Raw genomic sequence first — 14,778 nt, 5'->3', positions numbered from 1 at the left:
CTTAGCGTTAGGCTTCGAGCATATATGTTTCCTTTGTCTGCTAGAACCTTAATTTGGTTCTACTTTAGAGGCTTTACTTGCTGAAACCTTTTGCCTAAACGTCCCCCAATCTCATTTAATGGTTTAGCTATTTTGGGGGAATTTCCTTTCAGGAGAAACTGAACCTTCTTTGATTTGCATATGACCACTTTAAATAATTTGTCTGTGTATTTGCTATTCTGAATTGTTTTAGATTATGCTAAAGCTTGTTATTATAAGGGGACTATGGATTTATGACTAATTCAACTGATCTGTGTTAGTAACTTTCCTAATCTACTAACAAACCCTCATGGTTACAAATCTACTATTCTCTGTGATCCTTGTGGAGCAAATGTGCTTCGCTATAATTGATCTATTGCTGAACTCGATTTAAACCTCAATTTGAAAAAAAAGTCAATCCACTTGAGTGCAACGTATACTCCAACTTGCACCAAGGATCTCAACGGTGCAAACTCCATCTCCTGCAGCATCAGGTGCATGTCCTATCGAGTACTTGACATCTATGCAAATACATTATATATTGTATTGTTTCATGTACATTGCCCCTTCCTGCTTTTTTAGCCATTTTGGTTCATGTGTACAACCAAGAGTGCACGATCTTATTTCCCCACAGTAGTCCTTTGCAGCATCTCTTGTTACGAAAGTCCTTGTTCCAAATGAACAGGCGCCCGAAACTGACTGCGTGTGTCCTTAAAGTACATAGGCACACATTTATGTAATGATAATAACATTTTATTGCATTTTGAAAAAGCAAACAAGAATTTTCATCTTACACAGTCAGAAGAGGAATGATTCTTTTGTTATCGCAATCATTAAAGCTGAAGCACAACCGAAGCTGAAACTACCTGCTAATAACTCAATCATGATATAACCATGCTGTTCCCTGACCCAACCAATGATTCTTAGAGAGCTGGAGGTAGCGCGTTTTAATGCAGAATCTTGCTGTTAATCCTGGATCATCTTTTTTTCACCCCAGAGACCAACACCACGGCTTGACTCACTGGGGCCAAGACCTGAAGGGATGTATGCAAATCTTCTCTGCTGTCTCCTCCAGACCCATCAACATTTCTGATAAAGAGCCGTGAAAAACTAACACCGGAAGCATTGAAAGTCACAAGATATTAAAGGGACTGCTCAAAATGTTTCCTTCATTAAGCATACAAGGAATGAAGCAACACGACGGAAAACATTGGTTTAACTATTTCCTTTCGTACTCCACGTGTGCAACTGTATTCAAATGGGAGATTTAGGGAAGGAGGTGGACTTGGCATGATGTCATTGTCATCAACTATTGATCAAGGATCGTATTAGTTGGGACTTCTGTTTTAGTCAAGGGGAGACTGAGGCTATTCCTTTGTACCCCCTAATGTAGAAGCACGTCCACATCACATTCATGGTTTGCTGGATGCCAGTAGTGGCGGCCTACTTCTTCGTAAGATGCATATTTAGAGCCACTTCAAACATTTATATAGAAATTCTGCTGGCGAATGTATCACGGTTGGCAGAAATGCCAACATACTGCCTACCTGGCTGAAGCACTATTTCCACTAATGGTAGGAAAGGTGATTTTTAGCGAAACTCTGAGTCAGGGACTAGGCCTGTTAATGAAACAAAGATCAACTCTCTGCTGTAACGGACGAAAGTGCCAAACGTTGGGACCATTTCAGGCTCGGGGAAACCCTTGAAGGCACTGTTCCTTACTCTGCTGCCCTCCTGCAAAGCACTCAATACACTGCGGCCGGTTGTCGCAGCGATAGAAAGGCATCTCATCTCTTATCTGCCTCCATGCGTCCCAAAGCTGATCCTTTGTGGGGCAGCACTGGTCATCTTTATAAAGATAGGAGAAAGAGAAGGCTTTGTAATTATTATTTATGTTCTCAAAGACGTTCAGATATGGGAGAAAGGAATAAAAGCCTTGGGGATCGATACAATAATCCAGACAAGGAGAGAGCAGGCTGTGGAAGAGGACACACTGGTTGGGTTCCATCTCCTTCAGCAGGCGCTGGACTGGGCTTTCTCCGGATCTGTCAGGCACTAGGAGCTGGTATTCCGCATGATCCCAGTAATTCCTATGACGAACTGGTATAGCAAATGCAATTCGGGAACCCTCATAAACCTTTCCTTGCAATATTGCATCTTGTATGTCATCTTTTAGATCACTGGGGATCACGTTGGCCATAACGTTGTTGTCGAGGGTGTCACACTGATCTCTTGTCATTTGGATTGCATAAGCAAACTGGCGATCAGTAATCTCCAATCTGAAATGGTAAAATTGAGCTAGTAAATACATAATAAAGATATTTGGTTATTCTGAATATTGAACAATGTTTCAGAAAAAGAACAGTTTTTGTCACGGAGACCAAAAATATCCTTGAATAGCCCTGCTGATGGGAACACAACTGACAAAACACATTTCTCTGATCCTGGGGGGATCTGTTTTTTAAGCAGTATGTGCTGTGTTCAATCCAGTTTTGTATGATGTAGAAGTACAAAACAGCCACCTACAGCATGTGTGTATATATGTGCACCTGAGATTCAGTGTAAGAGGATGCTTCTGTGCATGTGCGGGAGAGAATAGATTTAAATGTGAGAAGCAGGAGGTGGGAAAGAGAGATTAATATTAGTGAAGGGATTGTAGCACAAGGATTGCCAGAACCCTGTTCAGAGGACGATGGGACAAGCAGGGATTATTGGGCTCATCTCTCGGCACTGAGGCCTTTTACTTGTAGTATCCTATGGGCCTACCTACTATGGATCCTGAGTAACTGGGCTAAGTACCACTTCTGCACTTGACTGTTAGGGTAAGCATGGTCCGAGCATTCCAAGGTTTCCTCAGGGAAGACAAGTGGACACAGAGGCATGAACACTGATTCATAACTCAATGTGCAGGCAGCAGCAGCAAAAAATGATTGCCCAGCCAAATACTCTCTTTTGTGATTAACAATATTATTAACACTACGCACATAAAGGGTAGGACGCCATTCACAAACAACTACACTGCCCCCATGAGGTCAGGGCTCAAGTTTTTCTTTGGTGGTTCCCTGTCCCACTTCCTACTCACTCTAGTGAACTAGCCCCCTAATAGCGTGTGGGGTTGCCGATCCTTAGCTGCACAGAGGATCCAAGCCTGATTGGCACAATGTTCTCCACGGTTCACTTCACAGCGGCCCTCCCCTAGCATACAGGGTTACAGACTTTGGGGGTCATTCCTACCCTGGCGGTCCGAGACCGCCAGGGTAGGGGACGGAGGAAGCACCGCCAACAGGCTGGCGGTGCTTCTGGGGCTATTCTGACCGCGGCGGTAAAGCCACGGTCAGAAAAGGGAAGCCGGCGGTTTCCCGCCTGTTTCCCGCTGCCCCTGTGAATCCTCCATGGCGGCGCTGCAAGCAGCGCCGCCATGGGGATTTCGACCCCTTCCCGCCAGCCTGGTTCTGGCGGTTTTCACCGCCAGAACCTGGCTGGCGGGAACGGGTGTCGTGGGCACTGCAGGGGCCCCCTAACAGAGCCCCACATTGATTTTCAGTGTCTGCTTGCCAGACACTGAAAATCGCGATGGGTGCAACTGCACCCGTCGCACACCAGCAACTCCGCCGGCTCCATTCGGAGCCGGCTTCCTCGTTGCTGGTGCTTTCCCTCTGGGCGGGCGGGCGGCCTTTTGGCAGTCGCCCGCCAGCCCAGCGGGAAAGTCAGAATGACCGCCGTGCTCTTTTGACCGCGGTACGGTCTTCTGGCGGTTCCCGCTTGGCGGGCGGCGACCGCCGCCCGCCAAAGTAGGAATGAGGGCCTTTGTCCTTCTTACAGGCAAAGACCCAATTGGTATAGAAGCTATTTCCTCTCACCGCCTTGTGTGAGTCCACTTGACAGGATTCTCTACTGGACCTCGTTGCCTCTAATGCACTTCTTTTTCTCACAGGGCACACTACTCTTGGCGAGCAGGCAGGCAATGGTAACCAGGCTTCAGGGCAGGTGATCTTGGATAACCTGGGTGATGTCCCCTCCCTCAACAGGGAGACTAGCAGGCCTTGGCCCCCAGTCTCGGTCACAGGCAGATCTCTTGCAGGGATTCTACCCCCTCACACAGCTCATCTGGTTGCTTGGCAGATGACAGTCTTTGAGGTCTCAAACTGCCTTTCATATAGTCCATTTCCACACCCACCCACTCATATGGAACACATACAAATGGTAGAGGCACTAACAGTGCCTTAATCCTCTCTCATTAACCACTCATCTGGCAAACAAGTCAGGTTCTACAGAGAAACTCTGTGTCTGTGGACAGTAGAAGAGAGGGTTCAACCTATCCTGTTTTTTTACATTCCCCAATGTTCTGCTAAGGGCACGTCATGGGCCAGTGACAACAGGAAGTCCCTGTGCACTAATGGAACCAGTACCGTCTTGCTAGTCCCCAGCTCAAGATTTAGCGTCTCACTTTAAAGTAGGCCATTCTCCTAGGTCAGCCCACAAACCAAGAGTGTGTCTCCAGACCACTCCCTTCCTCACCTGTTCCTGGGCTTCCTTCAAAAGTACCACAATCATAGGGCACTCTCCTGTGCCTTGTGAAATCTTTCTGGGGAGGCCCCTCCCATCAGCTGGTAAACCATGCAGTTCAACTAGTTCGCTTCTGGAGCATCATCCTCCCCTCCCTCTGGAGCCAAATCGATGACCTCAGCTATTACCTTCTCGGAGTCTACCCTTTTCTGAAAACTACATTGTCATGGTCCCCGCAAATCAAGAATGATCCTGGTCACTCTGAGACTGATAAGTAGCCTGTGATCTGGTGAACACAGCTGACATTGTCCAAGCCATAAAGGCTTCTGGTCCTGGCACCAAGCCAAGAGCAATCAAATTATTGCCCAAGAGACATCCTGCACCTTGATTTTCCCTTACCTCAAAATCATTCATGACTGCCTTGCCCTTGATGTCATTCTCAACCCTGGCAAGTCGATACTCCATGCCCTTTTTCCCATATCTCTCTCATGTAAGAGGAGATAAAGTTGGTTCCCCAGTCCGAAATTACTGTCCTTGGAAATCTGACCCTAGAAAAGATCCCCAGGAGAGGTCTTGCTAAAACCCATACAGTCATACTCCTCAGAGGTACAGCTTCCAGGCACCTGGTGGCATGATCCACCAAAACCAAGATATATTTGTTGCTTGACCGTGAAGGGGGGTCAAATAGACAAGTGACGCTTATTCCTACCTGCTCAAATGGAACATCTACAACTGGTAGAGATACTTATGCTACTTAAGTCCTCTTTCCTGTCTAGCTACTCATCTGGAAAGCAGAACATGTTCTACAGAAACTCTATGTCACTGTGCATCCCTGAGCATTAGAACAGAGGGTCCAACCTATCCTGAGTTTTCTAATCCCCAAATTTCCTGCTAAGGGCACTTCATGTGGCAATGACAACAGGAGGTTTCTGTGCACCTATGGAACCATTAGCTTTCTGCTAGTCCCTTGCTCAGGATTTACTGGCTCACTAAAAAAATAGGCCAACCTCCCAGCCAACATACATGGTCATTATGAACACGGCGGTAACAACCGCCGTGTTCATGCTGGCGGTCAAAACACTGACCACCAGCGACCCTGGAACCCTGCCGGCCAAATTATGAACATTTCTATGGGCCGGCGGCCAGAAACATTGTTTCCGCCCGCTGGCTCACAGAAAGGCCCAGCCGGGACATTGACTGCGGCTCCACATGGAGCCGCCGTCAATGCCTCTGTGCAGCAGGTGCAGCTGCACCCACCGCGCAGATCACTGCCTGAAAATCAGGCAGTGACCTGCTTGACGGGGCACTGCACCGGGGACCCTGCACTGCCCATGCAAACTGCATGGGCAGTGCAGGGGCCCCCAGGGGTGCCCCGGGGCACCCCCTCCGCCAGCCTTTTCCTGGCAGGTGAACCCACCAGGAAAAGGCTGGTGGAAATGGGAACATTATCCGCAGGGTAGCGTAGCCACCCTGTCGGATAGTGTTTCCACTCACCGCCAGGCTGCCTGACGGGGAGGCCTGGCGGTGAGTGAGGACCGCCAATGCCGGCATGGAGGGACAACCCGCCATGTTCATAATGAGGGCCATAGTGTTTCCCAACCACTCCTTTGCTCACGTGTGGTTGGGATTTGTTCCAAAGTCCCATAAGTGTAGGGCACTCCTCCTGTGCATTGTGTAAATCTTCCCGAGTGCCCCCTCCCAGCAGATAGCAAGCCCTGCAGCTCTGGATGTGACCCAGACTCTAGCAACTGGTTTGCTTTAGGATCTTTATCCTCCCCTCCCTCTGGAGCAGAAGTGTAGACCTCCCCGGCCATTGCCTTGCCTGAGTCTGCCCTTTCCTGCAAACGACATTGTTTCGTGCAAACTACATTGTCCTTATCCTTGTAAATCAGGAATGATTCCAATCCCTCTCTGATGATGTTGTCCAAGCCATAAAGGTTTCTGGTCATGGCACTAAGCAAAAAAAAATGAAATTATTGCCAAGAGACATCCAACACCTTGCTTTTCCCTTACCCCGACATCACTCATGGCAATCTTGCCATTGAGCTCAATCTCAAACCTTGCAAGCAGGTACACAATGCCCCGCCACTGGCTAACAATACTGTATCCTTGGTCCCGGGGAGTATCTCCTCAGGGTAAAGGTATTTCTTCTTAACCATAGTGCGAAAGACTCCAGTATGCCTCAGGGCAGGCACTCTTCGTTCATTGATACTAACTTCCTGCATAAATCATATTGTGTTAAGATTAATGTGCTTCAGAGCATCTGGGTCCTTTTATCAGATGACCATAGCCATAAGGTTGAAGTCAACTGGGCTCTCTGGAGTCCCTTCACTCACATGTAACTTACTTGCTATCACAGGTATTGCTGGGTCAGGATCATTTGTCTAACATCTCTCTTGAAGTGTCCCACCTTATGGCACTTGAAGCAAGTCACCACCTTGGACATGGAAGGACTCCCCTGCCCTCCCTTGTCATGATGCCCCTTCCTAGACACACCATTACAATTAGGTTTCCTATTCCTCTGGTTTCGAAAAAATCTGTAGAGAGTTCCTCTCCCACTCTGGCTTAGATTCTTGCTGCTGTGGTCCTTTGTGAACATTGCTAGCTAACCACTTCAACACTGCTAGCTTCTCTGGACCCCTCTCTGTCAAGTCAGACAGATATTGCCTAAGTGGGTTAGAGCACTCTTCCTTGAGTCATTCTGTCACCATCAACTGGTTAATGAGCTGAAAGTTCTTGGCTTCCATCCAACCTCCAAACTCGGTCCCTATATCAGTCTTTCCTTTGATGTATGGTTTGGGGCTGGGGTCTATTCCTAATGCTGTGTTTTCAATTGTCTAATTGTGTTGCCTTTGTGCATGAAAAACTGGGACCTATTGTATTGCGAGAAGGGCAGGAAAATAGAGTGTTTGAAGGAAAGGAGGTAGTGCAAGATGGTGTTCTTGGAGGGGTTTTCGTTGAGATTAGAGGTTGAGTGTGCATTACATAGAAGGATAGGTAAGGAAAGGATTCAGGCAAGAAAGGGTGCAGGCAAATTGGAATACTGGTGCCCCCTAATAATCCCCTAGCATATGGTACTTAGGTACCCAGGGCATTGGGCTCCAGGGGATCCCTATGGGCTTTAGCATTACTTTTGCCACCCATCGGGAGCCCATGTAAAGGCTTCTACAGGAGTGCTATTGCAGCCTGTGTGAAATGGTGCATGCACCATTTCACAGCCATTTACACTGCACCAAGTCATGCATAAGTCACCTATATGTCAGGCCTTCCAACACTGAAGGCTGGATGCAAAGTACCTTTGTGTGATGGCACCCATGCACTAGCAGAGGTGCCCCCACGCTGTCCAGGACCATTTTCCCGGGCTTCGTGAGTCCGGGGACACCATTTTACACATGCTCTGAACTTAAATCAATACCTATGTCCAGCTTCACAATGGTAACTTCAAATATGGCAGTGTAAGGTGTCTAACATCTGGGGATTGTACCCCAATACTGATTCTAGTATTGGTTTTACAATTCCATGCACTCTTGGGGCTCCACAGTGGACCCCCAGTACTGCCATACCAGCCTTCTGAGGTTTTCCAGGCAGCCCCAGCTGCTACCACCTCACAGACAGGTTTCTGCCCCCCGTTGCTTGAGCAGCTCAAGCCCAGGAAGTCAGAACAAAGGATTTCCTTTATGAGAGAGGTGTTACACCCTCTCCCTTTGGAAATAGGTGTTACAGGCATAGGAGCAGTAGCCTCCCAGAGCCTCTGGAAATGCTTTGAAGGGCACAGATGGTGCCCACCTTGCATCATTCAGTCTACACCAGTTCAAGGACCCCCAGTCCCTGCTCTGGTGTGATACTGGACAAAGGAAAGGGGAGTGACCACTCCCCTGTCCATCACCACCCCAGGCTGGTGCCGAGAGCTCGTCCAGAGTGTTGCGAGTAACGTCAGAGCCCTCCCCTGATAGGTGCTTACCTGTGTAGCTGACCAATCTCCCTTTCAGGGCTATTTAGGGTCTCTCTCCTGGGTTATTCCTCAGAATTGCATTGCAAGACTCCAGCAGGAATCCTCTGCATCCTTTACTTCATCTTCTACTGATGGAACCGCAGCTGAACCCTCCAGGAACTCTACAAAAAGCAACTGCAACCCTTGGTCGCTCCTCGCACCGCTGCCCCACGCCACCTCCACTTGGCCGCTTCCTCCTGCTTAACATCCCCGCTGCTGTGTCCCCGCGTCACCTCCCCCCACCTACTCACCGTCCATTCTTCAACCTTTTCCTCTTTTCCCTTGCCGCTGCGTCCCCACGGCCCCTCCCGCCTCCCCCCACCTCCTCACCGTCCATTCTTCGAACTTTTCCTCTTTTCCTTTGCTGCTGCGTCCCCGTGGCCCCTCCCGCCTCCCCCCACCTCCTCACCATCCATTTTTCAAACTTTTCCTCTTTTCACTTACCGCTGGGTACACGCGGCCCCACCCGCCACCCCCCACCTCCTCACCGTCCGTTTTTCCTGTTGTTCTTTTTTCCCGCCGCTGCTAATCCCTGCGGCCCCACCCCCCAGCCTTCCCATTCGCCCAGACCTCTCTCCTCCCAGCTGCCACTCCCTCCCTCCTCCCCATTTATGGCAGCCGCGGCCTCATCACATCACACACACCTGACATCGCCTTCCTCACGGAAACCTGGACCAACCCCTCCTCGGAACCCAACACAGCCACTGCCACCCCCAAGGGATACAAACTCCAACGCAAAGACCGCCTCAATAGGCCAGGTGGTGGCATCGCCATCCTACACAGGGACACCATCAAAGTCACCACCAGCCCCCAAGACATTATTGACAGCACATGCACTCCCTAATCCACATTAACAACAACTTCACTCTCAGAGGTACACTAATCTACAGACCACCAGGACCATGCCCCACCTTCTGCGACACCATCGCCGACACCATCAGCTCGCATGCCCTCACCTCCACAGACTACATCCTCCTTGGTGATTTCAACTTTCACTTGGAGAACCTTCAAGACTACAACTCTACCTCCCTCATAGACAACCTCACCAACCTCGGACTCAAACAACTGGTCACCACACCCACCCACTCAGCAGGACACACGCTCAACGCAATTTTCACCTCAAGCCAACACATAGCCTACACCCACACCAGTGAACTCCTCTGAACTGACAACCACTACGTCCACTTCTCTTTCACAAAACCCCCCACACACCACTATCAACACACCACACCCTACCGCATGTGGGACAGGATCCCCACAGAACACCTGAACACACAACTGGCTCACAACCTCCCCCCCACACCAACGACCCCAACACAGGAGCACACAACCTCTCTAAATGGATCACTACCTGCGCAGACACACTAGCCCCCCTCAGAAAACACATTGCCACCCGCAACATCAAGAACGCTCCATGGTTCACCCCTGAACTCCAAGACTCCAAGCGCAAATGCCGCCAAGCGGACAAAATATCACATCACGAACCCTCTACAACCAACTTCTCCACCGTCAAAGCCACCATTCGCACCCATCACCAACTCATACGCACCGCCAAAAGAGATCACTACAAGACACGCCTTGACAACAACTCTCAAAACAACAAAGAACTCTTCACCATCATTAAAGAGCTAGCCAAACCCAAAGCCAGCAACATAGACCCCACACACACGCAGCCCCCATGTGACGCCCTTTCCAACCACTTCCACCACAAAATCCTGGACATCCATAACAGCTTCATACCACACACACCCACCACACACACCCATCACTCACCCAACTAAACCCCCGCTTACAACCCCGCACCACACTCACCACCTGGGCCCCCATCACACACAAAGAAACCGAAAAAACCATGAACTCCATCCACTCCGGATCCCCCTCTGACCCCTGTCCACATCGCATCTACAACAAAGCCAGCCCAACCATCGCCCCCATACTCCGCGACATAATCAACTCCTCTTTCGACTCCGCCACCTACCCAGACCCCTGGAAGCACACGGAAATCACCACTCTCCTAAAAAAAAAAAAAAGCCGACCCAGAGAGCCTCTCCAACTATCGCCCCATCTCACTCCTCTCTTTCCCCACCAAGGTTGCCGAGAAACTAGTCAACGCCCGCCTATCCCACTTCCTCGAAGAAAACAACACTCTTGACTCCTCACAATCCAGTTTCCGCAAGAACCACAGCACGGAAACCGCCCTCATCGCATGCAGTGACGACAACATGCCCAAAGTTGACAAAGGCGAGACCGTCGCAATCGTCCTCCTAGACCTCTCCGCAGCCTTTGACACTGTCTGCCACCATACACTCCACACACGCCTCCACAACATAGGAATTCGCCACAAAGCCTTAGACTGGATCACCTCCTTCCTCACCGACCGGACCCAGAGAGTCTGCCTTCCACCTTTCCACTCCACCACTACCAAGATCATCTGCGGAGTCCCCCAAGAGTCCTCCCTCAGCCAAACACTCTTCAACATTTACATGATCCCCCTAGCCAACATCCTCCGACCACACAGAATCACTATCCTCTCCTACGCAGATGACACCCAACTCATCCTCTCCCTCATTCACAACCCCACCACCGCCAAAACCAACCTACATGCTGCTCTACTCGACATCGCCAACTGGATGACAACTAACCACCTCAAGCTTAACTCCAACAAAACCGAGATCATCATCTTCGGCCCGAACAAAACCATATGGGATGACTCCTGGTGGCCCACCGCCCTAGGCCCCGCACCCACCCACGCAAACCACGCACGCAACCTCACCATCATCCTGGACCCCTCCCTCTCCATGACACAACAAATCAATGCACCAACCTCCTCCTGCTTCCACACACTCTGGACTCTAAAAAAATCATTCAAAGGGATTCCCCCAGAGACTAGGAAAACAGTCACCCATGCACTCATCAGCAGCAGACTTGACTTCGGTAACGCCCTCTACACAGGCACCACACTCAAACTCAAACGCAAACTCCAGAAAATCCAGAACACAGCTGCACGCCTCGTCCTTGGCCTCCCCCGCCACGAACGAATCTCACCACACCTCAAATCTCTTCACTGGCTCACCATAGACAAGAGAATCACTTTCGAGATCCTCATCCACGCACACAAATCCCTCCACAACACCGGCCCGACCTACCTCAATGAAAGATTGAACTTCCACACTCCCACCTGCAACCTCTGATCAGCCGACCTCGCTCTAGCTACATTCCCCCGCATCCACCGAACCACAACAGGAGGCTAGGCCTTCTCCTACCTCGCCCCCACAACCTGGAACTCCCTCCCCACCAACCTCCGCAAAACCAAAGACCTCCTACTCTTCAGAAAAAACCTCAAGACATGGCTGTTCGAACAGTACCCCCCCTTCACCCCCCCACTAGCGCCTTGAGACCCTCAAGGGTGAGTAGCGCGCTCTATAAATATTTTGATTGATTGATTGATTGAAAGAAGCAAAGTCAACTTCTGCAACATTGTATCTTCAGCTCCTGCCAGCAACTACAACTGTTTCCAGGTCGTGCATCCTCCGAGGACTGCCTGTCTTCAGCCTGCACCAGAAGAACCGAAAAAATCTCCCGTGAAGTGACGGAGTCACTTCCTTGCTTCAGCAGGCACCTCTCTGCAGTGACAACCGGTGACGTGGGTCCCCTCTCCAGATGACGAGCGTAGATCCAGCAACACGGGGTAGCAGACTGAAGTGACCCTGACAGTCCCAAGGTCCAGCTGTCCAAATTTGGTGAAGGTAAGACAGTACCCCCAGGCATCGCGTGACTTGCAGTTGCCAAGGCTTGTATGTGACCTTCCATTATGTTCTTTTTGCACAGCACAGCTTAGGATCCAGCACTTCATCCTGCGATTTCAGCTTCCTGAGTAGTTCTCCGGTGGCTGAGATCCCTTTGTGTTGTGCTGCGTGGGCCTCCATTTGCACCTTCTTTGTCCCTGTGCTGTGGGACTCCTGTGCGTGCTGCCTAGTCTTCTGAGGGCTCTCTGAGTTGCTGAGAGCCTCCTTTGTCTCCCCCTCCTGAGTAGAGGCCACCAGGTCCCTCCTGGTCCCTGGCAGCGCCATTTTCCACTAACCGCAAGCTTTGCGTGTGCCAAGGCTTGTTGGCGGAATCCAGCGACGCAAACCAGACTGCAAACATCCATCCAGAGTGGCACATCTTCTGCACCAACCAGGAATACCGTATATGTCTTCTTGGATGCATAACTGACTTTGTCATCTCACCAGTGGTTCTTCTTTTGCACCTTCATCCGAGTTAGCAGGGGCTCCTATTCTCTTAGTGCTTCTTGGGCTTGGTTCCCTTCTTCCACAGGTCTTCAGGGACAGGAATCCATCATTGTTGTCTTGCAGTCTCTTCTGGTTGTTGCATAATCTTCTATCACAACTTTTTGTGTGTTCTAGGAATCTTACTGTGATTTACTCCTGTTACCTGGGCTCTAGGATGGGTTCTATTACTTACCCTTGGTGTTTTCTTACACTCCTGGTGCCTCTCTACACACTACACTTGCCTAGGTGGGAGACCAACTTTCGCATTCCACTAGTTTAATCCACTGGTTTGTGCCTCCCCAAGGCCCATTGCATCCTATTGTGATTTTCACTATTTTCACTGTTTTCTAACTGTTTTTACAGCTATTTCTGTATTCTGGTGTATATACTTTGTATATTACTTACCTCCTAAGGGAGTGTAGTCTCTAAAATATTTTTGGCATTGTGTCGCTCAAAATAAAGTACCTTTATTTTTGTAACACTGAGTATTTTCTTTCATGTGTGTGAGTGAGTACTGTGTGACTGCAGTGGAATTGCAAAATCTTTGCATGTCTCTTAGATAAGCCCTTGCTGCTCAGCTACAGCTACCCCTAGACAGCCTGGCTTCTAGACACTGACTACATTTCACTAATAAGGGATAACTGGACCTGGTATAAGGTGTAAGTGCCTTTGGTACCCACAACAAACCAGGCTACCCTCCTACAGGTGGGCGATCAGGGTCTGAATTTCAAGATGTGAAGAGAGCAGAGCCCGTGAGACATCCCCAGCTTCACTCTGGGAGAGCTACAATGTGATTGATGGCTAAGCAATCTTCATTGCGTCTAGAGGAACAGGAAGTGTGAAGTGATTTGAAGTGTTGAAGATCAATTTACAAATCACACTAATTGTCACAGCCAGCTGAGGTTTTTATGGGACGTGAATGATCCACCAACAAGTCTTGTTGGCAATCTTCAAAATGATCGTCCAGTCTGTATATGAAGGAGAGGTGGGATGCAGGCAATTATGCCAGTCTGCCACTTACTCAAAGAGATGGCCTGACAGACTATGAAATTTCCTTGGGAGTCGGCCTCAGCAATAGAAGAGATTTACCTGGCACTCAAGCTCAGGAGCTCTCACAGGTCCTGCAGCACCATTCAGGCAGCAGTTCCCATTGCAGCAGAACCTGGCAGCTCTGGTTCTCCTCATAAAACACAATCCAGGTGTTTGGGATAGATATTGACCTTGACCAAGCTCCATCACAGCGGGAGCCAGGTATCTGATAAAGAGGGTGGGTCACTTCACCTGCAAATCAGCCATGTGCCACATACCACCGCAGGAGAAATCCAGAGTTTGAAAACTATTCATTGACAGTCAACTTTCTAGCAACATTTGGAGCCGTAGAAACCAGCTCTGCTCTCAGTCCAAAGGGTGTACACTTTGCTGGAAGCCAGCTTCCGCTAGACATTGAAGTGAGTTACACAATCACTTGGGGTGCATCCATGGAAGCTAAGAACTTGTGCTTCCTCTAGGGTTTCTCATCTTCTCTGTTCCTCCATGGCCCTTGCTGACAGATCCTGGGATCACACTAAACCATCCAGTAGTAGCAAGATACATTGTGTTCATAGGAATGAACTTAATCAATGCAAGTCTATGACCTGTAGTTACTGAAACTATTTGTTCATTTGAAATAGCTATAACATTGACACCCTACAAACAGGATTGTGTAATGTTGCTGAACCTATCTGAGAAGGATAGACACATGTTGATTTGACTAGTGTAGTCTGCATGCAGGCTTGGGCATTTAAAATTATCACAGATCTACTACTCCTCAATCTGAGAGTGGCTGAATGCCACTTGCCACCCTAAAAAGGTGAATGGCCTGGCAACAGCCTAGTAGCCAATTAGCATAGGGGGTTCTTATTTGTCATAGTAAATAAAAGAGGTTGAAAAAAGAAACGTAAGAAGATACTTCATATATTTGGATGGGTAACCATGTTAGATCAAAGTAGGAAG

General features: G+C 49.2%; 1 protein-coding gene across 1 annotated transcript in view; it reads right to left on the bottom strand.

Moving 5' to 3' along the window:
• Positions 1–756: 756 nt before the first annotated feature.
• LOC138273024 (uncharacterized) overlaps positions 757–14,778 on the bottom strand; it is a 61,393-nt gene continuing 47,371 nt past the window's right edge. Inside the window, exon 3 of the mRNA XM_069218873.1 lies at positions 757–2,297. Coding sequence (XP_069074974.1) covers positions 1,703–2,297 — 595 coding nt within the window. The 3' untranslated portion in view covers positions 757–1,702. The remainder of the gene's footprint in view (positions 2,298–14,778) is intronic.

The sequence above is a fragment of the Pleurodeles waltl genome, chromosome 2_2 (assembly GCF_031143425.1).
Source record: "Pleurodeles waltl isolate 20211129_DDA chromosome 2_2, aPleWal1.hap1.20221129, whole genome shotgun sequence".
NCBI lineage: Eukaryota > Metazoa > Chordata > Amphibia > Caudata > Salamandridae > Pleurodeles > Pleurodeles waltl.
The sequence above is the reverse complement of the archived record's forward strand: the minus strand, read 5'-3'. Positions and strand labels throughout refer to the sequence as shown.